Source organism: Sorghum bicolor, chromosome 7 (assembly GCF_000003195.3).
Source record: "Sorghum bicolor cultivar BTx623 chromosome 7, Sorghum_bicolor_NCBIv3, whole genome shotgun sequence".
Lineage (NCBI taxonomy): Eukaryota > Viridiplantae > Streptophyta > Magnoliopsida > Poales > Poaceae > Sorghum > Sorghum bicolor.
The window spans coordinates 19,881,938-19,908,116 of NC_012876.2; the positions used below are offsets into that span (position 1 = coordinate 19,881,938).

General features: G+C 42.0%; 1 protein-coding gene across 2 annotated transcripts; it reads left to right on the forward strand.

The window, feature by feature from the left end:
* Positions 1-24,887, forward strand: LOC8076264 (auxin transport protein BIG). 2 transcript variants are annotated; one of them, XM_021465461.1, is made up of 14 exons: positions 6-364; positions 4,521-4,627; positions 5,419-5,584; positions 5,682-11,704; positions 11,805-12,416; positions 12,516-12,696; positions 13,303-13,537; positions 13,655-18,187; positions 18,276-18,498; positions 19,405-19,803; positions 20,279-20,422; positions 20,673-21,698; positions 21,857-22,360; positions 23,866-24,887. In XM_021465461.1, exons 1-14 carry the CDS (start codon positions 151-153, stop codon positions 24,673-24,675), a joined length of 15,177 nt encoding a protein of 5,058 aa, XP_021321136.1. In that variant the 5' UTR covers positions 6-150; the 3' UTR covers positions 24,676-24,887. The 2 variants fall into 2 exon arrangements, with proteins under 2 accessions (XP_021321137.1, XP_021321136.1); XM_021465462.1 differs by lacking the exons at positions 21,857-22,360; positions 23,866-24,887 and having other exon boundaries at positions 1-364; positions 20,279-20,494; positions 20,673-20,804.

The window sequence follows — 26,179 nt, forward strand, 5'->3', positions numbered from 1 at the left end:
AAAAAAACCACTCGTAGCATCACCTTCCTCCGGTAGTCGCATGCTCTCTCCTCTCCTCTTACTCTATGACACAAAACCCTCTCATCACAAAGGGCGTAGATCCGAGGCCTGCTCCTCTCTCTGTATAGGGGCCGCTGCCGATCGCAGACCATGGCGGTGGCTGAGATCTCGGCGATGCTGGACCTCCTAGTTACTTCCGGGGAGCCGGAGCCGCCGGTGCGCCGCCTCCTGTCGCCCGCAGCGCGCCCGGGGCTGGAGGCCCTAGCGGGGGCCCTCGCCGCCGGCCAGTGGGCTGACCCAGCCGCCGCCCGCACCGTTCTCGCTGCCGCCCGGGCCGTCGTGTTTGCTGTCCTCCCTGCCTCAGGTGTGCTCCCCGATCCCGCCCGCTAATTCCTTCCCGTCTGTCCATCGATTCCGTGGAGCATGGTGGTGGGTGGTGGCTGTGGAGTGTGGACCATGGGTGGTGGCTTTGCTGCTACTATCGCGATTTATAACTGTTGGGGTGTTATACTAGACGTGATGTTGCTGCTTTACCTTTTATTGTGTGATCTTAAATTGTTTATGGTTATTAGAGAGTAAGAAAAGTATCGCCTTCTGTTTGATCGATGAAAGCTTGATATTCATTCTTGTGGAGCAACTTAGATACCCTAATTGATTAATTGATTCGTTTACTTTGGATTTTGATAGGATGTTTTAGTTGCTGATGAAAGCTTCATATTCATTCTTGTGGAGCAACTTACATATCCTTAATTGATTAATTGATTCATTTACTTTTGATTTTTATAGGACGTTTTAGTTGCTTTGTTTCTCGTTTGTATTTTGATATGATGTTTTAGTTGCCTCATTTCTCTTTTGGAATTTGATATGATGTTAGTCTATAATTCTATAGAGCAGACTGCACCCTCTCTTTTTTATTAAGAGGATGCAGGGCTCGAACCTGGGTCTAACCGGTCACCCACGAGAGCACCTGCAATTCTATAACATTTTAATATTGTTTATAGTTCAAAGCTGTTTCACTTATAGCTCAAGCTTTTCTTCAGTTAATATTTAGTATCAGTCTCAAATTGTTTGTTAGTAAGGTTTAGGCATCCTGAATTTTTTTTTTCTGTTTCACTCTTTTAGGGCATGGTCCACATGCATTCTGCTTCAGTCTGTCATGTTTGTGTGATGTGAGGTTTAATGGTTTATAGTTTTGCTTGTTCTTTGTCATCATTGGGTGTCATGAGGTCATGAATGCTTCCTTTTTCTCTATACATTTTTGTGAGTATTTTGATACTATGACTATGAAGAGACCCATTAGAGCTAGTTTTAGTCACTTGAGAACTTTATGCACAGTTGCACTAAAAATGCATGCTTCATGCATGGATCAGGTTCACTATACTTCTCCCTGTGGTTGACGAATCATTATTTACCTTTACCTAATATTGGACTGGTGGTTGCTTGGTTAGCAGGATGAGTTCTCAGTGGTACAGTGGCTGAACTGCATCATCAGCAGTCAGTGTAGATTGGACACATTTTTTCTTTACCTATATTTATCATTTGGTAGAAGATGATGCAATGGTGATCCGTGGTTCCCATTTCTTGCCAACTATGGAGCTAGGTGTTTAGATTTTGGAGCACTGCAGTAACTAGCAAGACTAAAATCCTGTTTTTAGACTGATTATTCAGCAGCTTCCCACAAAAAAAAAGCTTCCAGGAAGCTGAACAAGTTGCTTCTATTGTGCTTTTTTTTGGTCCCAACGCTCCTCAGAGATGATCTGGACTCTGGCTTTTCGTAGAAACAGTCCCCAGGCAGCTTCTTAGCTTTTTCCACCAGTCCTGCACACAGCCGCGTGCCATCCGCCTCCTCCAACCGTGCTAGACTCTGCCTCCTCCCACCGCACCGGCCTCCGGCTCTGCCTCCAGTACCCTGTTCGTGCCACTTCCCATCAGCCTCACTGTGTCCAGCAAGTGGTTTGGAACTATCATTTTGAAACCCATCAGCCTCAGTGCCTCCAGATATGCAATGAGTTTCCTCATGTTTCCCTTGTTCCAGTGTGATCTCTATCATCTTGAAACCCTAAGACTTCTAATGTTTGGAGAGAACTTTTGAGATTTGGATTGAACCTTGCAATTTTTTTGTCACCCTTTCAGCATTGTTTTAAGCTTGTGGATTAGCCCCTTGGTGACCTGAGCCTTGTTTACTTTGCGGTATACCTGTCACTGGGCATCCAATGTCCATCCCCAAATCCGTATCCAGGCTAAACGGGTAGGGTATGGATAAAAAATCTTTCACCCATTAGAAATGGGTAGGATATGGGCGTACCCACTTGTAAGAGGGTATGGGGAGGGGAAAACCCATTTTATCTGGTCACTTTCAATTCTCGACCTAGTTCCTGCTGCCGTTGCCTGCATGCAAGGGAAGTGTCGCGTCGCCGCTCCTCAAGCTCTCAGAAACAATGTTTTCTGGTCGGCTGGTCGATCCTGGTCGACCTGGGACCGACCAGGCGATTAATCGCGATTAATCAGCGACCAGGTCGATTAATCGACCCTGGTCGTCCCCCTGGTCGTCCCTGGTCGTCCAGGCATATCAGCTGGTCGACCTATATATATACCTCTATATATACACTATATTATACACAATAAAGGAAGCATCAAGACTGCATTACTGTAAACCAACATTCCTCTTCATCTTCAACTCTTTTTGATGTAAACCAACATCTCCTTCTTAACTATTTCTGGAGAACTGGGACAACCAACAGCATCTCCATACCCCCCACATATCTGCCCAGTCAAAAAAGCCCAAAAACAGAGCACACAGCCTGGTCGTCCATGTCCTAATCGGACGATTAATCGCGATAAGTGGACGAATAATCGGACGACCAGGTTTCTGGTCGACCTGGTCGGGTCGGACCTCCTAATCGAGCACTCCTGACCGACCAGGACGATTAATCGCGATTAATCGGACGACCTGAAAACATTGCTCAGAAAATGGAACGCTGGCTGCACCCAGGCACATCAACTTGTTGGTGAAGGGGTACGTGAGGGCTTTGACCAGGAGAGCATCGACAGCATGCTGGACACCATGTTGTCGGACTTCGATGCCTTGGTGATGGGCTTTGTCCCCAACGCTGCCAGCGACCCTTTCCTTTCAAGAAGAGCATGCTGTCCATATGCGCCTGGGCGTGGCACTGGAGGTGGCCCGGATAATCTTCCTGGACGACCAGCGGGGGTTCCTCGACGCTGGGACCATGCCGTGCACCGTCGTCCAGGTGAAGGCCGAGTTCGTGACACCCCCGGAGTGGCGGAGTACATGAAGCACATGATGACAATGGAGGTGGTCGTTATCAACACCATGGGCCACTTTCTTCAGCTTGTCATGCTGCAAGCAGCTGCTCAGTGAGCTCCAGTGCTGCTCCCTGCTGTGTACAGCATGGCAGCGGGGTTGACTGGCTTATCAAGAATGCCAAGGATGCCATCGATAAGCTTGAAACGTTGCCCATAACCACAAGTGCCAATGCTGCCATTGCCTTGACACACCCCGATTCTGCCAAGAACTTCGACAAGCAGGCACAGGCCACCATTGTTGCTGGACACTAGCGCTACCCAATTACCCATATGCCATAGGTATCGGGGAAACGGGTGTGGACAAATTTGGGGAGAGTGTAAAATGGGTAGCTGGGATATGGATTTCGGTGTGGTTAAAGGATGGGTTGTCCAAATCCTCCCCAATGGCAGGTATACTTTGCGGTTCCATCTGTTTCTGCTCTCTTATCCTTTAGTGAGGGCCTATGGTTTTGTGTTTTGGATACTTCTCTGCTTCTTCCTAGAAGAAACACTGATATTTATTGCATTCCTGTACCTTACTTTGAGCACGTGGATTGTTGCCTTCTTGGTTGTGCTCTTCAGTATGGTGTATCTTGCTGCTTCTGGAGGTCTTGTTTTTCTTTTGTCTATGTTGCACTTAGTATTTAATATCCGTCTTAGGCAGTGGGTTTATCTTGTGATGTATCATTTCTCCTCCCTAGCAGTCTGTATCACTTCATTGATTGATGAGAAATGTATAAAGTAGTTCTGTAAATAGATTGTTATATCATATATGGTGCTCCAGACTGGAGTATTGATTATGGAGATCTTGATAGGATTCTCGATGAGATACTAGGAAGCAATCTCTATTGCATTCCATGTCACTCACTCCCTTGATATTGGGCATGCTCTTAGTAGCATAGCAACCTTCTGAATGACACTGAAAGCACTGAAGCTTCAACTCCTTTCTGATGCTTGGTGTTGAATAAATAAAATGGTAGAACTTGTACACCATTGTTGCAAAGTTGCCTTTCTTTGAAATCATTTTCTTTTTCTTGCCTATGATTACTGGAGTACTCATTCACACTTATTAGATAGTAATTGATAGATTTTTCCCCAATATTATTGCCTTTTTTCTGCTGTTTCCTGTCCTTCTTTAACCATTAGAGGTCTAGTGTAGGTTATGATTTGATCTGTTCTCACTTCTATTTTCTATTCTCACCTTTTGTTATCAGTGGAGCAAGTGGAGCCAACAGTTGTGGAGATTGTGGAGAGATCTTTGGAATTTTGTCTATTACATCTAGAAAAATCATCGTATGTGGGTGACGACTTTGGCTTACTGGTAAGTTCTATTGGCTTGGTTTTAAATAGTTGGGGCTATCATTCTGAGTTTGAGTATGCATTTGGCACCCTGGTGGCTGGTGCCCTGCTTATCCACACCGTTGGATTGAATTCTGAAAAGCTGCTCAAACAGACACTAACAACAGCAGACAGCTGGGCATCCAAGAAAAAAATTGAAATATGTACTCGTATAACTTCTGTGAATCAAAATGATGTGCTTATGTTTTTATATGGGGTTCATTCTTCTATGTTGAACTACTCATGGTATAGTTCCATAATTTTCAGTTGCACACCATGGTACCTGCGTTCCATATACATATAGCATGATGGCTATAAGGCACATATGATTTTGTAAGGCCCAATAATATGGAAACCATAACGTGGAGCTTTGTAATACATTAATTAAAGCACAATGTGATCTGGAATACAAAGTTATATTACAAAAAAACCAGGTATACACCAATCTGCAACACAACATCATCTGCTTCTACACAGAAATCCAATTACAACCAGTTCTATCTGCTGTAAATATTCTTTTTTTACTATGCCACAATTAACCAGTTTTTCGTTAAAGTTGACTGGGCAATTGCATGCAACGGCTGAGATAGAGAGGGCGCCAGCCCCCTTGGGCACCACACCATTTTTGTCTGAGTTTCCAACCTTCAAAATGTACAAGATGTTTATCTTAAGAATAATTTGATGGGCTGCTACCATTTTGTTTCCATCTTTGTTGAGCCGCTTAGAAGTCTGTTGCATTATTTATTTCTTAACAATTATGTCACATGTTTGTAGAATGAGGTTGCCTGTTTTGTGGAATCCGTACTGCTTAATGGTACTCTCAACAAGGCATCCTCATTGGAACCCAGCATTATAAATGACATCATTGCACAGTGGACACCTGTGCAAGCTGAAACTGAGCGCATGAGCCCACAAGAGAAATATTTCTGCTATCTAAAAGGTAAACTCCTGGGGTCTTTCCCATGCGAAGGGAATCAATGTTTTGTACAGCTTTTCATTTGATGAGTTCTCACTTATCTTTAATTCTTCGTTACCAGGCTTCAACTGCTCGAAAAGTGAAGATGACCTTAAGCGGTTTTGTTTGGCCTTATTACCAGAATACTTGCAGCGAGATTATGTTACTTTAGAGAATACCCAATCATGCAGTGCAGTGTCTCCAAATGCCATGGTGCCATTAGCGCAGCATTTTGCTGTTGCTCACTTACGTTGTATGCCGCGCCTTCTTACACTGGTGCATAAGCTTTGCCAGTTTCCTGCTTTGGAAATGGTTGAAGATATAAACATTGACTTGAGGTTGTCTTTCACCCAAAGAATTTTGAAGTTAGTCTGTGGTCTCACTATGGAGTTCCCCCCTGATGCCTCTGATGCCATGTTGTTATCCTCGGTAGCAAGATGTGCTGATAGTCTTCCAGCCTTGTTCAGACTGAAGTTCAAGTTCTCTAATCATGACAAAGTCTTTTCTGTAGATGGTGTTGGCACTATCTTGCTGCAGATACTGGAAGAATTTCTACAGGTAATGCAAAACATTAGTGTTTGCAACAGTAATATCTGTTGTACAGTTAAAGTATGCATTCTTTCATCCATGCTGGAAATCTTCAATCCTAATATATGGAGATATGAAAAATGTGGTACTTGCTTGGTGCCTCCTTTAGCTTACTCTCCTCATGTTGTTCAATTTGTGCTGAAACTTTTTAAAGACGCCAAACGATGGACAAGTCGTGTTGACAAGGACAAACCAGACAAAGATGTCATGGATTATTCATGCAACAAAGATACAAGTGACCTGTCTTGTCATATCCGTTCGGAGGAGGTACCATTGCTTAAGAAATATACATGTGAGGAGTATCTATGGCTTATTTTCCCTTCAGGACATCAATGGTTGAGTGGTTTAGTACATCTCACTTTTTTCCTCCATGAAGAAGGACTGAAATCATTCACAAGTGAGAAGCAACATCTGAGTTGCCCAAAACAAGCTGTTGTGTCAGAATTGGAGTCTGTGGCAAGTCATGAGGAAGATGCACTTTTTGGGAATCTATTTGCTGAAGTACGTCCTGCAGGATTAAATGAAAGTCTTGAACAGTCAACATCTCTTGGGAGCAGTCCATCAAACAGCCAGCAGGGGTTTATTCAGTTAGCTGCTGATCTGATGTGCTTTATGGAAACATCCATCTTGTCTCCAGAGTGGTCCAGTGCTATATATATGGATGCTTGCAGAAAATTCAGTACCTGTCATCTAGATCAACTTCTTTCAATACTTAAGTGCCAAGCTTGCTTCCCTGATGAAAGCAGCACTGGAAATATGATGTCTTCTTCTGAAAATAAATTACCACACATTAATGCAGCTTGTTTTGAACTTCTACAAACGTTTCTTGTTTGTGATGAATGTCCTGCTTCTTTAAGGGAATATCTTGTGGAAAAAGTGTTTAATGTTGAAAGTGGGAAGTATACCTATAACCACTATACACTTGCTCTCGTTGTGCATGCTATGAGTTACACATCAAACTCAGGTTTTAGTCTGGGAAGAAAGATTTTTGTTCAGTATGTTACTTATCTTTTGGAGAAGGCAAATGATACATCATCCAGCTCATTAAATATTAGTGATTTCTGTGCAAGTCTCCCGTGTCCTTTTCATCTGGAAATTGTTTTGGCAGCATTCCATTTAACCACAGAGTCAGAAAAGGCTGATTTGGTCAAAATTGTACTCTCTTCCCTAGAAAAAATGAAACAGCCTGTGTCTGGTGTAACTGTGGCTGGGCTGACAAGATGGGCATTGCTCCTATCAAGGCTTCTGCTTGTCCTGCGTCATATGTTGCTGTACCCCTTCACACACCCATCATGGTTATTTACAAGGTTAAGATCCAGATTGTGGGATATCCAGTTGAAGGAAGGCCAGTCACGTTCCACGAATAACTGCTTACCATCCCTTGCCACTGTTATTGTTGAGGAATTGTTTGGTGGTTCAGTCAAAAAGAGTTCTGTAGCTAGTAACTTGCTCCCTCAGTTAATTGATGTTACTCCAGTTCATGCCGAGTTCTATTTTGATAAAGCTGCTGTTGAAACTTTGGGCTTGAACTTGGCTTATTTGGGTGCAACTATGTCACAAATCCTTGGTTCTTGGAGTGGTAGGAGCCCTGAAGTTGCTGATGATCTCATTGTGGAAAGATATATATTTTTGATTTGCTGGAGTACTCTCTCTGGTATATGCTGTCAAGGCAACGATTCTGTTCCGAATAATTATTACCTGGAGCCTGACCTTGCCGATGTCAATGCCTTCCTAACATTTGCTCTTAGTATCAGCAGTGGTGCTTCATCTCATGTTGGTGTTGATCTACCTGCGTTAATATTTCAACTCCTAAAGTTATTGCACTCTGATATTCTTGGTTCAAGTACACTGGAGAATTGGGATTTCCCCAGGAAAGGAGCATGGATTTCCTTTATTCTCTCTCACATTAATTCTGTTCTTCGGATGCAGCAGACAGGTGGAGAATCTGAGGTGGATTCACACAGAATACATGAGGTTCATGGTGAGGACCTATTTACTTGTGGGAAGAATTTGTCAATCTACATAACTGAGAACAGTGGACACTGTTTGGATATCCTATCTTCTCTTCTGGAGATCTATCTTCGTACTTTTAAGAAAGCTTATCTGTCATTTCTTGAAAGGTCTTCCTTGGATACTTGTTATCCTTCCCTGCTGCTCAAGCATTCTGTCTTTGACAAATCCAAGCACCATCTTCTTTTTGAGAAATCTGGTTCATATTTGGAAATGCTGGAATCCATATGTAAGGTTTCATCAAGGATAGATAGAGTCACCACAAAGCTAGGTGAAGGGCAGAGAAAATATTATTTCCAGAAGTGCTTGTTACATGGATTTCCATTGGATTACATTTCTAGCAACAGTGCTCTCCTTTCTTGCATTTTGGTGATAAATGAGATCATGCAAACCTTTACTGGATGTATAAAGGTTGCACAACCAGGGGACAGAGACCAAGTTGATGAGGGTGCTATTTCCAAATTGCTTGGTATGGTGATGGAAGTTAGATCAGATCATATATTTGGACCTGTTCATGGAGACTGTGATAATATATTTATGAGTCTAATTAACAACAGGAATGATCTTGCGAGATACAGTGAATTGTTTGTCCTGAAGCAGCTAGAAGGTTTCCTGGCTGACATAAACTTGAATGGTAGCATGGATAGCGGGGTGAAAGAGATTTTGGTTTCTACAGTTGTTGATGTAGTGGAGGACCTTCAATCTAAATCAGAGGTGTTTAAATTTTTCCTTGGTGATGCAGAAGGAGCTCCTGAAGGAGCAAGCCGTATTTTTGCATCTGGGCGTGCTGATATGTCAGTCTTTATTGATGTTTTGGATTGCAAATCTGAGCAGGTTAATTTGAAGATTATCCACTTATTGACTGATATATTAAGCAATGGTTTTTGTCCTGGTCTTAAAGAGAAGTTGCAAAACAAATTTATTGGAATGGATGTGCCCTGCTTTTCATCGTGGTTAGAATGTATAATATTGGGGCCCTCTGTAAAAGCTGAAAGCACAATTGTTACAGTTAATCCTGCAATTAGAGAACTGACAGTGGATTTCTTTAAGCATCTCATTGGTCCTCCATATGAAACATTGAACAAAGAATTTCAGCATCACCTTTTCAACTCTTTGCTACCATTACTTGATCAAGCATTTTTGTCACATGACCTCCAGATTGCTAGAGCATATTTCCATTTTCTTGTTCAACTATCAAGTGAGGAATCACACTTCAAGCACTTGTTTGAAAACACTCTGATGCTGATGGAGACAATGGTTGAGGATGAGGGTAAACTGCAAACTTTGAAGTTTCTGTTTTCTTTTGTGGAGGCAGTGTTCGGTGATACTGGACTAAGTAGAAGTGAGCTTAAGAGACTTTCATCAAAAACTCCTGGAAGCAGTTTTGGGTCAGGATCTCTCATCCTAAAAGAGTTGAAAAATTCAGAAAATCTTGTCATTCGCACGAATCAAGTAAGTAATACTGCTGTTGATTGTGATGCTAGCTCTGGTGAGGAAGACGAAGATGATGGTACATCTGATGGGGAATTAGGCAGCATTGATAGAGATGACGAAGACGATGGAAACAGTGATAAAGCTCTAGCGTCAAAAGTGTGCACATTTACATCCAGTGGCAGTAATTTCATGGAACAGCATTGGTACTTCTGCTATACATGTGACTTAACAGTTTCCAAAGGCTGCTGTTCAGTCTGTGCCAAGGTGTGTCATCGAGGGCATCGTGTTGTTTACTCCAGATCAAGCCGTTTCTTCTGCGACTGTGGGGCTGGAGGTGTGAGAGGTAGCAGCTGTCAGTGTCTGAAACCTCGGAAATTCACTGGCACCTCTACTGTACCACCGCCTGCTGCTAGCAGCTTCCACCCCATATTGCCATATCACGAGGATGTGGAGCAGGTTCTGGATAGTGGTTCTGATTTTGAAGATGACATTTCTACTGATGCTGATAATACCATGAAGCTATCTGTGCCAAATGAATTCAGCAATGGGCTTCCTTTATTTCTTAAAAATCAGGATATTGAGGTAAGGGTGCTTGAAATCTGCAAAAAATTGCTGCCTACTATACTCAGCCAAAGGGAATTGAATCTTTTGAAAGACAGGAAAGTTTTGTTAGGAGGTGATGTGCTGGTGTCACATTCCTTTGATTTCTTCCAACTAAAGAAAGTATTTAAAAGTGGATCACTGGACCTGAAGATAAAAGCTGATTATCCAAATTCTAGGGAGCTAAAGTCACATCTTGCTAATGGTTCTCTTGCTAAATTATTGCTCAGTATCAGCACTCGAGGTAAGCTTGCTGTTGGAGAAGGCGATAAAGTTGCTATATTTGACGTGGGACAAATCATTGGACAGCCTACTGCAGTACCTATTACTGCAGACAAAACCAATGTGAAGCCCCTTTCCAGGAATATTGTTCGCTTTGAAATTGTCCATTTAGTTTACAATCCATTGGTGGACCATTACCTTGCTGTTGCTGGATATGAGGACTGCCAAGTACTAACATTAAATAGTCGTGGTGAAGTAACTGATCGCCTTGCCATAGAACTTGCTCTGGAAGGAGCATATATTCGTCGTTTGGAATGGGTTCAAGGTTCTCAGGTACAGCTCATGGTAGTAACAAACCTGTTTGTGAAGATATATGATCTCTCACAGGATAATATTAGCCCCATGCATTATTTTACTGTAGCTGATGATGTGATAGTTGATGCAAGCCTCGTCCCCTCCTCAATGGGGAAATTGGTGCTACTTGTTCTATCTGAAGGGGGTCTTTTATATAGGCTGAATATTACATTGGTGGGCGATGTTGGTGCCAAGATATTGACTGAAACAGTCTTGGTTGAAGATGTCATATCCATGCATAAAGGGTTGTCATTGTACTTCTCATCAACCTACAGGCTTCTTTTTGTATCTCATCAAGATGGCACAACCTTCATGGGGCGCTTGAATGCTGATTCTTCATCAATAACGGAATTATCATATATAAGTGAGGATCATGATGGTAAATCCAAGCCAGCCGGGCTTTACTGCTGGAGAGAGCTAGTATCTGGCAGTGGTATCCTTACCTGCCTATCGAAATTTAAATCAAATGCTCCTCTTGTGGTGTCGTTGGGTCCTCATGAGTTGGTTGCACAAAACATGAGGCACAGTACTGGTGCAAATTCCTCAGTGGTTGGTGTTGCTGCCTATAAGCCTTTATCCAAAGATAAAACACATTGTCTTCTTTTGTATGATGATGGAAGCCTTCATATTTACTCTCATACACCTAGTGGAGGTGATGGTTCGACGAACCTTACAACAGAGCAAACAAAGAAACTGGGCAGCAGTATACTCAGCAGTAGAGCTTACACTGGCACAAAACCAGAATTTCCACTTGATTTCTTTGAGAAGACAACTTGCCTTACATGTGATGTTAAGTTTAATAGTGAAACAACCAAGAGTGGTGATTCTGAAAGCATTAAACAACGATTGACATCAGATGATGGGTATTTAGAGAGTCTGACACCTGCTGGCTTCAAGGTAGGATGTTCTGGTTTGTTTATACTGTGATTTTGTTTTATGTACTGGCCTAAACCAATTGATGTAGAATAACATTTGGCACTCCATTTTTTGTTTGTAGGTGGTTATTTCGAATCCTAACCCTGATATAGTCATGGTTGGTTGCCGGATCCATGTGGGCAACACATCTGCTAGCAGCATTCCTTCTGAGATCACAATTTTTCATAGAGTCATTAAGCTTGATGAAGGCATGAGATCATGGTATGATATACCATTTACTACTGCTGAATCACTTCTGGCGGACGAAGAGTTCACAATTACTGTTGGTCAAACGTTCGATGGTTCATCTATACCTAGGATAGATTGTATTGAAATTTATGGTCGAGCCAAAGATGAATTTGGATGGAAAGAAAAAATGGACGCTGCGCTTGATATGGAAGCACTGGGTGGTAATGCTACTGGTGGTAGATCAGGAAAGAGACCCCAAAACGTGAAGGCTGCTCCTATCCAGGAGCAAGTTCTGGCAGATGCCCTTAGGATTCTCTCACGCATATACCTGCTATGCCAACCAAGCTGCTTTACTGACATGGTTGATGTAGGCATGGAACTTGATAATATGAAGTGCCGATCTTTATTGGAAACCATTTTTCAAAGTGACAGGGAACCTCTGCTACATTCTGCTGCATGTCGTGTCCTTCAGGCTGTGTTCCCAAAGAAGGACATGTACTATCAAGTAAATGCCAGTTTGTCTATTATCTTATTGCCCATGGGCGGGTCCATTTCTCCCTCTGTTCCACCATTTTTGGTTTACTTATGGATTATGTTTGTGCAGGTTAAGGACACCATGCGTCTCCTTGGGGTAATAAAATCACTCCCAGCAATAACTTCAAGAATTGGAGTTGGAGGCGCTGCATCTAGCTGGGTGATAAAAGAATTTATAGCCCAGATCCATACAGTTTCCAAAGTTGCATTGCATAGGAAATCAAACCTGGCCTCTTTTCTTGAAACTCACGGTATTAATTGTACTTCTGTTTGTTTAACCAAATTTGTATTGCTTGACTATTGCATGTTGACTTTTAGAAGGGATATCTAACTACTGCTGTCTGCATGTTGATTTCAGGATTAGATATTTATATTAATTTTTACCAATCAGCATAATGGTATAGGCTGCATTTATGTGGCCCCTATGTGCACATAAAAATGTAGTGGTATTTCTCAATGTGTCAATTATTTGTCTTCTTTTGCTGTATTTGTATTTGCCTCCTTTATTTCTGTTTTGGAGATAACCTGCTTGCTTAGTTAAGTCTTGTAAGAAGGTTGGCTAAATGATTCTGAAGGCTATCCTTCTTGTCTGCTGGTTAGCATGTGTAAACATGAGTACTTTTACAGTTTAAATTATATGAAACTGCAAAGATGTCACAGCAATTATTCTGCTGCTGCTTTTGTTGTTTTTGATGTGCAACTTTGTCAACTTGCGTTGTGGACTCCTTTATTGGGCAACTTGACTCTCCGACGTACATTTGTATCTACTAGTTTGAGCATAGAAAATGTGAAGCATTTCTAATTTCAAATATTTTCTAACATAAAAATATCTATTATAATGACTATATATTGTGCAGGTACAGAACTAGTTGATGGTCTTATGCAAGTTTTCTGGGGTATCTTAGATTTAGACAGGCCAGACACACAGACGATAAATAGTCTTGTTGTGCCCTGTGTGGAATTTATTTATAGCTACGCTGAATGCCTGGCTCTTCATTCCAATGAAAATCCTAGAGTTTCAGTGGGACCTGCAGTTGCTCTGCTGAAGAAGCTGCTCTTTGCACCATATGAAGCAGTACAGACTTCTAGCAGGTGGTTTTGTCTTCTTTTGTTTATAAATTAATTAGAGTACCACTATTAACATTTGCTAGATTTCCTTTGGTTTTTGTTATACCATTTTCTCAGCTGTGTTTTATTGCTGGTTTTCAGTTTGGCTATCTCATCCCGATTTCTCCAAGTCCCTTTCCCCAAGCAGACAATGATAGCTAATGATGATGCTCCTGAAAACCAAGCTAAAGCAAGTGCTTCTGTTATGAATTCCACCAGTGCAAACTCTCAGGTCATGGTTGAAGAAGATCCTGCCACATCATCAGTGCAATACTGTTGTGATGGCTGTTCCACCGTTCCAATACTTCGGCAAAGGTGGCACTGTAGCGTATGTCCAGATTTTGACCTATGTGAAACTTGCTATGAGATACTTGATGCAGATCGCCTACCAGCACCACATTCAAAAGATCATCGCATGTCAGCAATACCAATTGAAGTTGATACATTTGGAGGCGAAGGCAGTGAAATCCATTTCTCTGTCGATGAGCTAGCGGATTCTGGTGTTCTTCATGCTGATAGGAGTGTTCAGACCTCCCCATCATCAATTCATGTATATGAGTCTGCAGACTTACCTGAGACTATTACAGACCAGACAACTGTTTCGATTTCTGCATCAAAACGTGCCATTAACTCCCTGGTACTTAACCATCTAATTGAAGAGCTTAGAGGCTGGATGGGGACCACTGCTGGTACCCGAGCCATACCTTTAATGCAGTTGTTCTACAGGCTTTCTTCTGCAGTTGGTGGTCCTTTCATGGATAGTTCAAAGCCAGAAAATTTGGATTTGGAGAAGTTTGTGAAGTGGCTTATGGATGAAGTCAATGTAAATAAACCGTTCCCTGCCAGAACGCGATGCACTTTTGGAGAAGTATCGATCCTTGTTTTCATGTTCTTCACACTTATGTTCCGCAACTGGCATCAGCCTGGGAGTGATAATTCTCATTCAAAGTCAAGTGGGAGCTCTGATTTGGCAGAGAAAGGTCCTGCTCAGGTTCTGGCATCAACAACAATAACTCTCCCGTCATCCAGTGCTGACCAGGATAAAAATGAGTTTGCTTCCCAGTTAGTCCGTGCCTGTTCTGCCCTCAGGCAGCAGACATTTTTGAATTATCTTATGGATATTCTGCAGCAACTTGTTCATGTTTTCAAGTCATCATCCTTAAATGGAGAAGCTGGTTCTTCTGGTTCAGGCTGTGGATCCCTATTGACAATAAGAAGAGAGCTGCCAGCTGGAAATTTCTCTCCCTTTTTTTCAGATTCATACGCTAAATCTCATCCAACTGATCTGTTCATGGACTACTACAAATTATTGTTGGAGAATACTTTCCGGCTTGTATATAGTATGGTTCGACCAGAGAAGGAGAAGTCTGCTGAGAAGGATAGATGCTACAAGGTTCCCAACACCAAGGATCTAAAGTTGGATGGATATCAAGATGTGCTTTGCAGCTATATTAGCAATCCTCATACTACATTTGTTCGGAGGTATGCAAGGAGGCTCTTCCTTCATTTATGTGGCAGCAAGACTCACTACTATAGTGTGAGGGATTCGTGGCAATACTCCCATGAAGTTAAGAAACTTAATAAGATCATAAACAAGTCTGGAGGTTTCCGAAATCCTGTGCCTTATGAGAGAAGTGTTAAGCTCATAAAATGTTTGTCGACTCTTTGTGATGTGGCTGCGGCAAGGCCAAAGAATTGGCAAAAGTTCTGCTTGAAGCACATGGATCTTCTTCCATTTCTCATGGACAATTTTTACCATTTCAGTGAAGAGTGTGTTATTCAGACTCTCAAGCTTCTAAATTTGGCTTTCTATTCTGGAAAAGATGCCAATCATAATGCACAAAAAACAGAGAATGCTGATCTCGGGGGTTCTACGAGAACTACCTCGCAGTCTTCAGATTTGAAAAAGAAGCGGAAGGCTGATGATTGTTCTGAAGGTTCCTCAGAAAAATCTTGCGTGGACATGGAACAGGCTGTAGAGATGTTCAGTGACAAGAAAGGTGACATGTTGAAGCACTTTATTGACATATTCTTGCTAGAATGGAACTCAACAGGTGTCCGTCATGAGGCTAAATGTGTTCTCTTTGGAGTGTGGTACCATGCAAAAAACCCACTTAGGGAGGCAATGCTATCGATTCTTCTACAGAAGGTGATACATCTTCCCATATATGGACAAAACATTGTTGAGTACACTGACCTCATGACCTGTTTACTTGGGAAAGTGAATGACTTGAGTGCAAAGCAGAATGACTCTGAACTTGTGAATAAATGTTTGACATCTGAGGTCATAAGCTGCATCTTTGACACGCTCCATTCTCAGAATGAGCTATTGGCAAATCATCCAAATTCTCGTATATACAACACGCTGAGTTGCTTAGTGGAGTTTGATGGCTATTACTTAGAGAGTGAGCCTTGTGTTACCTGCAGCTGTCCAGATGTTCCGTATTCAAGGACGAAGCTCGAAACCCTCAAGTCCGAGACCAAATTTACTGACAACAGAATTATAATAAAATGCACTGGAAGCTTTACTATACAGTCAGTTACAATGAATGTTTATGATGCTCGTAAGTCTAAATCGGTGAAAGTACTCAACCTGTATTACAACAACAGGCCTGTGACTGACTTGTCAGAATTGAAGAATAATTGGACTCTCTGGAAGCGTGCTAAGAGCTGCCATCTTACATTTAATCAGACAGAATTGAAGGTTGAATTTCCCATTCCGATTACAGCATGCAATTTCATGATTGAGCTTGATTCATTTTATGAGAATCTTCAAGCTTCGTCCCTTGAATCACTGCAGTGCCCACGGTGTAGCAGGTCTGTCACTGATAAGCACGGCATATGTAGTAATTGCCATGAAAATGCATATCAGTGCCGGCAGTGTAGAAATATTAACTATGAAAATCTTGATTCTTTCCTCTGCAATGAGTGTGGATACAGCAAATATGGCCGTTTTGAATTCCACTTCATGGCAAAACCCAGTTTTTCATTTGACGACATGGAAAATGATGACGACATGAGAAAAGGATTGGCAGCAATAGAGTCAGAATCGGAAAATGCTCATAGGCGGTACCAGCAACTGATGGGATTTAAAAAGCCTCTCATCAAACTTGTGTCAAGCATAGGTGAACACGAGATAGACTCGCAGCAGAAGGATGCTGTTCAGCAGATGATGGTGTCCTTGCCTGGGCCCACATGCAAGGTAAATCGCAAGATTGCACTTCTTGGTGTTCTATATGGTGAAAAATGCAAAGCAGCTTTTGATTCTGTGAGCAAAAGTGTTCAGACATTGCAAGGGCAGCGCCGTGTTTTAATGACATATCTGCACCAGAAAAGTTCTAGTGATACCAATGCATTACCAGCCTTTTCAATACCAAGGTCTCCAAATAGTTGTTATGGGTGTAGTACTACATTTGTTACACAATGCTTAGAGTTATTACAAGTGCTTTCAAAACATGAATACTGCAGGAAGCAGCTTGTTAGTGCTGGAATTTTATCAGAGTTATTTGAAAACAACATTCATCAGGGCCCTAGGACAGCACGCACTCTTGCTAGGGCTGTGCTATCTTCATTCTCTGAAAGTGATGAAGATGCGGTTCAGGAATTAAACAACTTGATTCAGAAGAAGGTGATGTATTGTCTTGAGCACCATCGTTCCATGGACATTGCACAATCAACACGAGAAGAGTTACTGCTGCTATCAGAGACTTGTGCTCTTGTGGATGAGTTTTGGGAGGCAAGATTACGTGTCACCTTTCAACTGTTGTTCTCTTCTATTAAGGTTGGAGCAAAACATCCTGCAATTTCGGAACATATTATTCTTCCTTGTTTGAGGATAATTTCTCAGGCTTGCACGCCTCCAAAATCTGATGGTGGGGACAAAGAGTCGGGTTTGGGAGTATCTAGCTTGACATTGCACTCTAAGAACGATGATACAACTGGTAACACATCTAATAATCCCAGTGCTAAGATTCAGTCAGATATATCTGGAAAAATTCATGGTGGAAGTCGAAGAGGCCAGGATATTCCACTTCTGAGCTATTCTGAATGGGAGAATGGTGCATCATATTTAGATTTCGTCCGGAGGCAGTACAAAGTATCCCAAGCAGTGAAAGGATCTGTTCAGAAGGCACGTCATGATTCGTATAAGTCCGATTATCTGGTTCTCAAATATGGACTCAGATGGAAGCGTCGTGCATGTCTGGAGTCAAGTAAGAGTGACTTCTCAAAATTTGCCTTGGGTTACTGGGTGTCAGACTTGATCTTAAGTTCGTGTTCCCAGTCAATAAGATCTGAGATATGCACTCTCATAAGCTTGCTATGCCCATCAAACACTCCTAGACAATTTCAGTTATTGAACTTGCTCATGTCACTACTTCCTCGAACACTCTCAGCTGGTGACAGTGCAGCAGAGTACTTTGAGTTACTTGGGACCATGATTGATTCAGAGTCTTCTCGTCTTTTCCTAACTGTTCGTGGTTGTTTGACAACGTTATGTTCTTTGATAACAAAAGAAGTGTCCAATGTTGAATCACAGGAGAGAAGCCTAAGCATTGATATATCACAGGGATTCATTCTCCATAAGCTTGTTGAGCTCCTGAACAAGTTCCTTGAAATTCCCAATATCAGAGGAAGGTAAAATTCTTGTTTGTGCTCCTAATTAAGCTACCAATATGCCTGGTTACTTTTCGATGTCCTTACCCTTTTTTCCCTCATACTACAGGTTTATGAGTGATAGGTTACTATCTGAAGTGCTGGAAGCTTTTCTGGTGATCCGTGGGCTTGTTGTGCAAAAGACAAAGCTAATAAATGACTGCAATCGTCTTTTGAAAGACCTTCTTGATAGTTTGCTTGTTGAGAGTACTGAAAACAAACGTCAATTTATTCGTGCTTGCATCTCTGGATTGCAGAAGCATGTGAAGGAAAAAAAGAGACGGACGTCTTTGGTACGAGCACATTCTATTTTTTATTATTATAAATTATTTGGATATTGTGCTTATAGTTTGATGATAGCAACTCTAAACATATTATGCATACTACCCATTTCAGAATGTATGGTGTATTAGGATTCATAAAAGTTAAATATTGTAAACTTGAATGTAGGGTGAATTAGAATTCGTAAATTGTAAAAGTTAAACATTGTAAACTTTGGTCATCAATTAGTCAAACTATATGTAACTTTACTGCACATCTCGATTTGTATTTAACATCTTTTAGTAAGATGTTGGTTTGTAGTAGATGATAATGATAATATAATTGTACAAGGTATTAATGGTTAAAGTACTTCTTGAAAATGTTAGAAATGCAGCAGCTATAGGATGAGCAGAGGTGAATAGAGTAGCTGGAGTTTAGGAGGCAGGTTCTGTTTGAAGCAAACTAGCTCGCTTTCATTGCATATAGTCAGGGACAGCTTTACTACTCTTACTGCCTAAATAAAAGAACCGACCTACATATGTTGGCAGCTAGTAATGTCGGCAAGGTAACACATACAAGTGGGTCAAAGTACTTTAGGTTCATTGTATAGGAAAAGTAAACTTGGTACATAAGAAAGCATCCCAACTACTACAGCATATTCTAACTGCATAAAGTAGATACCAGGCATATTCTAGATGCTAAGATAGAAGCTGGGTACAGCTTTAACAGAGATAACTAGGTTACTTAGATAGAAGCACTAAGGCTTAACTCTCAAGTAAAAGACCATATACTACTAGTACTATCTAGATAATCAGTAGACGAAAGGATTATATGTGACAAAAAACTCTCAAATCGTAATGCACCTTATAACAAGAAATGGAGGGAATAATTTATTTATTATCTTGTTGTTTTGTCTTATCAAAAACTCTCTTTTGCAGTTTATTGTGGAGCAACTCTGCAATCTGATTTGCCCTGTGAAACCAGAGCCTGTTTATCTCTTGATACTGAACAAGGCACATACTCAAGAGGAGTTCATCAGGGGTTCTATGACAAAGAACCCATACTCCAGTGTGGATGTTGGCCCTCTAATGCGGGATGTGAAAAACAAAATATGTAACCAGCTTGATTTAATTGGACTTTTGGAGGATGATTATGGTATGGAATTATTAGTTGGTGGTAGTATAATCTCACTCGATCTGAGCATTTCCCAAGTCTATGAGCAAGTATGGAGGAAGAACCATGGTCAAACTCAACATTCTTTGTCCAATGTCAGCGCAATAACTGCTGCTTCATCTATCAGAGATTGCCCGCCAATGACAGTGACCTACAGACTGCAGGTTAGCTATGGGGATCAAGGTTTCTGTTTTCTTTATTTTAATATTTTGTTTTATTATCACCTATTTGGTCCAAAGGAACCTTGATGCTTGTGTATAAGAACTGTTTGTTAGCGGCGAATAACCTAAACTAGTTCAATGTCCACTAGTACTTGGAACTTCTGTGTGTCACTTATTTGCTATATTGATGTGCATCCACATATACTCAATAAGACGCTGATTTCTTGCGGGCCTGCATACAGATTTGTCAAATCCTGTCACACCTTATGTTTTTAAAATAAAATTGTTGTACTATAATAAACTAATCTGGAGGAGAGTGTTTTTCTTTCTGTTACTTAGTATTTATTGTGCCTGTTGTGATTCTTTGCATCTTTGGGTTAAGCACTTTCAGACAATTCATGATGGATTCATAGATGTTCTGACTTTACTAACATTGGTTCAGTGTAATGTTCATAAGACATTTGTATTTTATGATCAGGGTTTAGATGGTGAAGCTACTGAGCCTATGATTAAAGAGCTGGATGAGGAAAGGGAGGAATCACAAGATCCTGAAATTGAGTTTGCTATAGCAGGTGCTGTTAGGGAATGTGGAGGCCTTGAGATTATTTTGAGCATGATTCAGGTATGCACTTTTAAGTTTATGCATTGAGTTGGTTACCTTACCTTCCTTGAGATTATTTTGAGCATGATTCAGGTATGCACTTTTAAGTTTACACATTGAGTTGGTTACCTTACCTTCATGCCTTGCTCTCCAATCTGTTGAGCAGCTATCCATATGAACTTTAAAACAAAGTGAATTTTGTGTTCCAGTTTTGTTAACAAGGCTTGAGATTGACCACTTTTGTATTAATGTTCTTATGTTTTTTTGGCAGAGCCTACGTGATGATGAGTTCAGATCTAATCAAGAAGAGTTGGCTTCTGTTCTTAACCTTCTCAAGTATTGTTGCAAAATCCGTGAAAATAGATGTGCCCTATTACGTCTGGGTGCTTTAGGTTTGCTGCTTGAGACAGCTAGACGTGCATTTTCTGCGGATGCAATGGAACCAGCTGAAGGTATTCTACTAATTGTAGAAAGTCTTACTATGGAAGCTAATGAGAGTGACATAAGCATCGCCCAAAGTGTTTTTACAACTAGTATTGAGGCCACTGGTGCTGGTGAGGAGGCCAGGAAAATTGTTCTCATGTTTTTGGATAGAATATGTCATCCTTCAGGTGCCAAAAAATCAAACAAGCAGCAAAGGAATGAGGAGATGGTGGCAAGAATCCTGCCGTATTTGACCTATGGGGAGCCAGCAGCTATGGAAGCTCTTATTCAACATTTTGAGCCCTACCTTAGGGACTGGACTGAATTTGATCGATTGCAGAAGCAACATGAAGATAATCCAAAAGATGATAATATAAGCCAAAAGGCGTCAACACAGCGATCTGCTGTCGAAAACTTTGTTCGTGTATCAGAGTCACTCAAGACTAGTTCGTGTGGTGAGAGGCTGAAGGATATTATTCTGGAGAAGGGCATTACGAAAGCTGCTGTTGAGCATGTGAAGGAAAGCTTTGCTTCTGCAGGACAGACTGGCTTTAGAACAAGTGAAGAATGGACAGCTGGCTTAAAACTGCCATCTATTCCACCCATTTTGTCAATGTTGAAGGGGCTGGCCAAGGGCCATCTGTCTACACAGAAATGCATTGATGAAGAAGGCATATTACCGCTGCTCCATGCTTTGGAAGGGGTGCCTGGTGAAAATGAAATTGGTGCAAGAGCAGAAAATCTTTTGGATACGCTAGCCAATAATGAAAATAATGGCGATGGTTTCCTAGGAGAGAAGATTCAAGAGCTGCGACATGCTACAAGGGATGAGATGCGTCGCCGTGCTCTTGAGAGAAGAGCGATGCTACTAAAGGTAAGTCTTATAGTTTCATCAGCTGCCATGTTTCTGATGTTATCCATCCTGTTTCAGAAGTTCTATTCTGCAGATGTTTCTAATTATAATAACTGTTAGGTCCATGGTTCTACATATGCATATTTTAATGGGCACTGACCTTTTTTCCCCTATATCAGGGAATGGGAATGCGTCAAGAATTTGCTTCTGATGGAGTTAGACGTATTGTTGTATCTCAGCCTACGATTGAAGGTTTGGATGATGTGGAAGAAGAGGAGGATGGTGTAGCGTGTATGGTTTGTAGAGAAGGGTACACCTTAAGACCAACAGACATGTTGGGAGTCTATGCATTCAGTAAACGAGTGAACTTAGGTGCAACAAGTTCTGGTAGTGGCCGTGGGGACTGTGTTTACACCACTGTTAGCCACTTCAACATCATACACTACCAATGCCATCAGGAAGCTAAACGTGCTGATGCTGCACTGAAGAATCCAAAAAAGGAATGGGATGGTGCTACCTTGCGGAACAATGAGACATTGTGTAATTGTATCTTTCCATTGAGGGGGCGATCTGTTCCTCTTGGGCAGTACACTAGGTGTGTTGATCAGTACTGGGACCAATTGAATTCACTTGGACGAGCTGATGGGAGTCGTCTCCGTTTGTTGACATATGACATTGTGCTGGTACGTAATGCTAAATTTTTGTTTTAAGATAATGCAAAAATTCTAATAATACATTTCATTGTAATTCAATTGCTATGGACTGCACTTCGTATTATTTCCTAGATTTTGCTTTACTTCATGCCCTTTTTAAAATTCTCTTGCTGAGAAGAAATATAGCATGCCAGGTTCTAAGATAATGCAGGCCTTTTTTTTGTCCATGAGAAATCAATTATTGCATTGACAAAGCTTTTTTTTTTTTTATGAATATTTTGAAAGTTGGATAGCATATTGCTTATTCTTGTTTCTTTTATTATCAGTTCCAGAAATCGTTGACCACTCATGGTATTCAAATTTCAGCGATTTCTCGTCAATAATCATTCATCATAAGTGCCTCTATATCATTAGATCGTGTTACTAATACACAGATCAAAAGTAGTTTCAAATTAAAAGATGTTTTGGTTTTTCTAGATACATTCGATTTTACTTTGCATCCAAACATAGGGTGTATTTAGTTTGAGAGGCTAGATGGGGTATGGTCATATGGCCATCCATGGGTTTCGGGATATGGTTATCAATGCTGCATGTTTGGTTGGATTGATTGGCCGAGGCATTTTTCTGTTCGATTATATGGATGAAAGTGGATGGTATAAATTCACTTGACTAATTGTATTTATATTTTTTGAAAATGACAGCTATACTAATAAATATGCACTAACACTAATTTTGTCATGATAATAGCTAATTAAAAACAAAATATGTTAATTAGCACCACTATTATCCTAATTGGCATATAAAACATGCACATCAAAATTAATATTGCCATCATAATTACTAAGCAATAATATAACATACTAATAACCCTTAATTATTTACTAATGGCAAAGATTAGAAAACATGGATAAGCTCTCTTGCCAATTTTTTGTTAGGGAGTATCTATATTCAACTCGCCCATGAACCAAACACAGGCTTGTCTATGGACCGCCATCTCCCATCCAGGGATATCCATCAAATTAAGCGCACCCATAGTAACCCTGGATGGACATTCTTTTGCACAAACCTAGGTGACATTCTTTTGGGGACGGAGGGAGTACATCTTAACCCCTACTCTGTCCATTTCAAATTATAAGACATTTTAACTTTCTTAAGTTTGAGTATGTTTGTAGAAAATATTAACAACATTTATATCTCCAAATAAATTTGTTATGAAAATATATTCAATGATTAATCTAATGATACTTATTATGTATCATAAACATTAATAATCTCTTGTATATGCTTGGTTAAAGTTGAAAAATGTTTGACTCCTTTGGGAGTGAGAATGACACTCTTTGTGGGAAGTCTGTGTGGGATGGATGGAGTATTTGAATCCATCTTGATATCTAAAGCAGAACAGATAGTACTTTGGTCTATAAAATAAATTTCAAAGTATCACCCGCAGATTACTTTGCTCAGCACGATTTTTTGGATTATTTATTCATATTACACATAATTGTTCTCATATAAGATGGTGCTTTTGGCTCCTCCAGATGCTAGCGAGGTTTGCAACAGGCGCTTCCTTTAGCACAGACTGCAAAGGTGGGGGAAGGGAAAGCAACTCCCGGTTTCTTCCATTCATGGTCCAGATGGCTTCTTATCTTGCAGATGGAAGTGCTAACCAGCAGCGTCATGTAATGGCCAAGGCTGTCACGACATACTTGTCCGGCTCTGCATCAACACTGGATTCTCCTATTCGAGTTTCAGCATCTGTCTCTGGGTCCCGTGGTGGTTCAGGGTCCTCCGAGGAGACTGTACAGTTCATGATGGTTTATTCCCTTCTGTCAGAGTCATACGAGAGTTGGCTCCAACACCGCCCTGTGTTCCTACAGAGGGGCATCTACCACGCCTACATGCAACATAAGCACGGGCGGTCAACCCTCAAGCTGTCATCAGATTCGTCATCATTGGCTGTTCGGTCAGACGAAGGTTCATCCTCTGATACAAGTGACGAGAAGCTTTTCGCTATCGTTCAGCCGATGCTTGTGTACACTGGCTTGATTGAGCAGCTACAGCAGTTCTTCAAGAAGGGAAAATCATCCAGCATGAGCAAGATGGGTGAGGAAGATGAATCTGCTGGCAGCCTTGAGAAATGGGAGATCCAGATGAAAGAGAAGCTGGACAACATGAAGGAGATGGTGGGGCTGTCCAAGAACCTGCTCTCCTGGCTTGAAGACATGACCTCATCAGATGATATGCAGGAGGCCTTTGATGTCATGGGGGCATTGACGGATGTATTTTCGAGTGGTTATGCGACATGCGAAGATTTTGTCCGGGCTGCCATGCATGCCGGCAGGAGCTGAGCGTGAGAATGGAATGGAGGTTCCAGGGTGTGTTGATATGTATACGCCTTGTTAGATCAACAGGCTCTATTCAGCCCAGATGTTTGTAGCATTTTGCCATAATGTGTCCCGACGTAAGGAGAATATGTCCCTATGTTGTGAATTATACAAATTCTCCATTCACCAGTAGAAAAGTTACAATTCCATGAATGCGGTCAGATTTGTTTTTTTTTCCTGTTATCTCACATGATGCAGCTGTTAATTAAAGGTGGAAAAAGATGGTTCAGCTTCAGCCCTCGGACTCGCTCATCCTTTTGCGCGAGCTGCTGCCACTACGCGAGTGGGTGGCTCCCCTGGACAGCCACGCCGTCGCAGGGTGAGGCTACGACGAGCAACGAGAGTAGGCTCCCGCATGCGTCGCCATTGTCGTCTCGCTTCAGTCCATGCCATGCGCCGGCGCCCTACTCCAAGCTGCAGCTGCGCTGTGCGCCCGTCATCCTACCCCAAGCCGCTTGCCGCGACCGCGAGCAGTAGAGTCGTAAACATTCCTACATGTTCGTGTGGCTTATTTTCTTTCCACGGGAGAGTAGTAAACAATTCTGTACTACATACATGAAGAGGTAGGAATCTTACCGTGTGTTTGGTTGCGGGATGGGTACGGGATGGGTAGGTTGGGTTGGATCCAACTCTTATTTTTGTGAGGTGCCAACCTATTCATTATTTGGTTACAACTATGATTTTGGACATGATTTTGGGGACAGATCGAACTCTCATCTCTTGTTTGGTTGAAGAAATTGGAAAAAAACGGGTTGGATGGTACGATAACAGTGTTAGTGAGAGCACTTTTTATTAAAGACCCTAAGTTTTTCAGAAATTAGACAAGGCCAGATCTGTAAAACCTATGAGTCATGACACTTTTGCATAAAGGTCTAGAAAGTAAAACTAAATTACGCTGGTGGCCTTTATCTTCTACCTCCGTTCGAGGCAGAGCAGAGGCGGCTGCGCGGGCGAGCTCTGTCGTGGGCGCGAGCCCCCGCCGCGGGCGAGCTCTGTCGTGGGCGCGAGCTCCGGGCACGGGCGAGCTCCGGCCATGGGCGAGCTTCGGGTGCGGGCGTGACTGACGTTGTCGGCGTCTGGACTCGGGGTCCGGACACTAACGAGTGATGAATCCGCGTGCCCCCTTAACCCACATGGTGATGCAAAAACACAGGGGGTTTATACTGGATCGGGCCAAAGGTGCCCTACGTCCAGTGAGAAGGTCGGAGCCTGTATTGCCGGAGGGGTGCCGTGTGGGCTGGCCTGCTGTTGGGCTTGCGCGCAGGGTGAGGTAGCAGGCCGGGAGGGGAAGGGGTTGGGCCTCTCTACTGGATCGGGCCAAAGGTGCCCTACGTCCAGTGAGAAGGTCGGAACCTGTATTGCCGGAGGGGTGCCGTGTGGGCTGGCCTGCTGTTGGGCTTGCGCGCAGGGTGAGGTAGCAGGCCGGGAGGGGAAGGGGTTGGGCCTCTCGGGCCAAAAAAACAGAGAG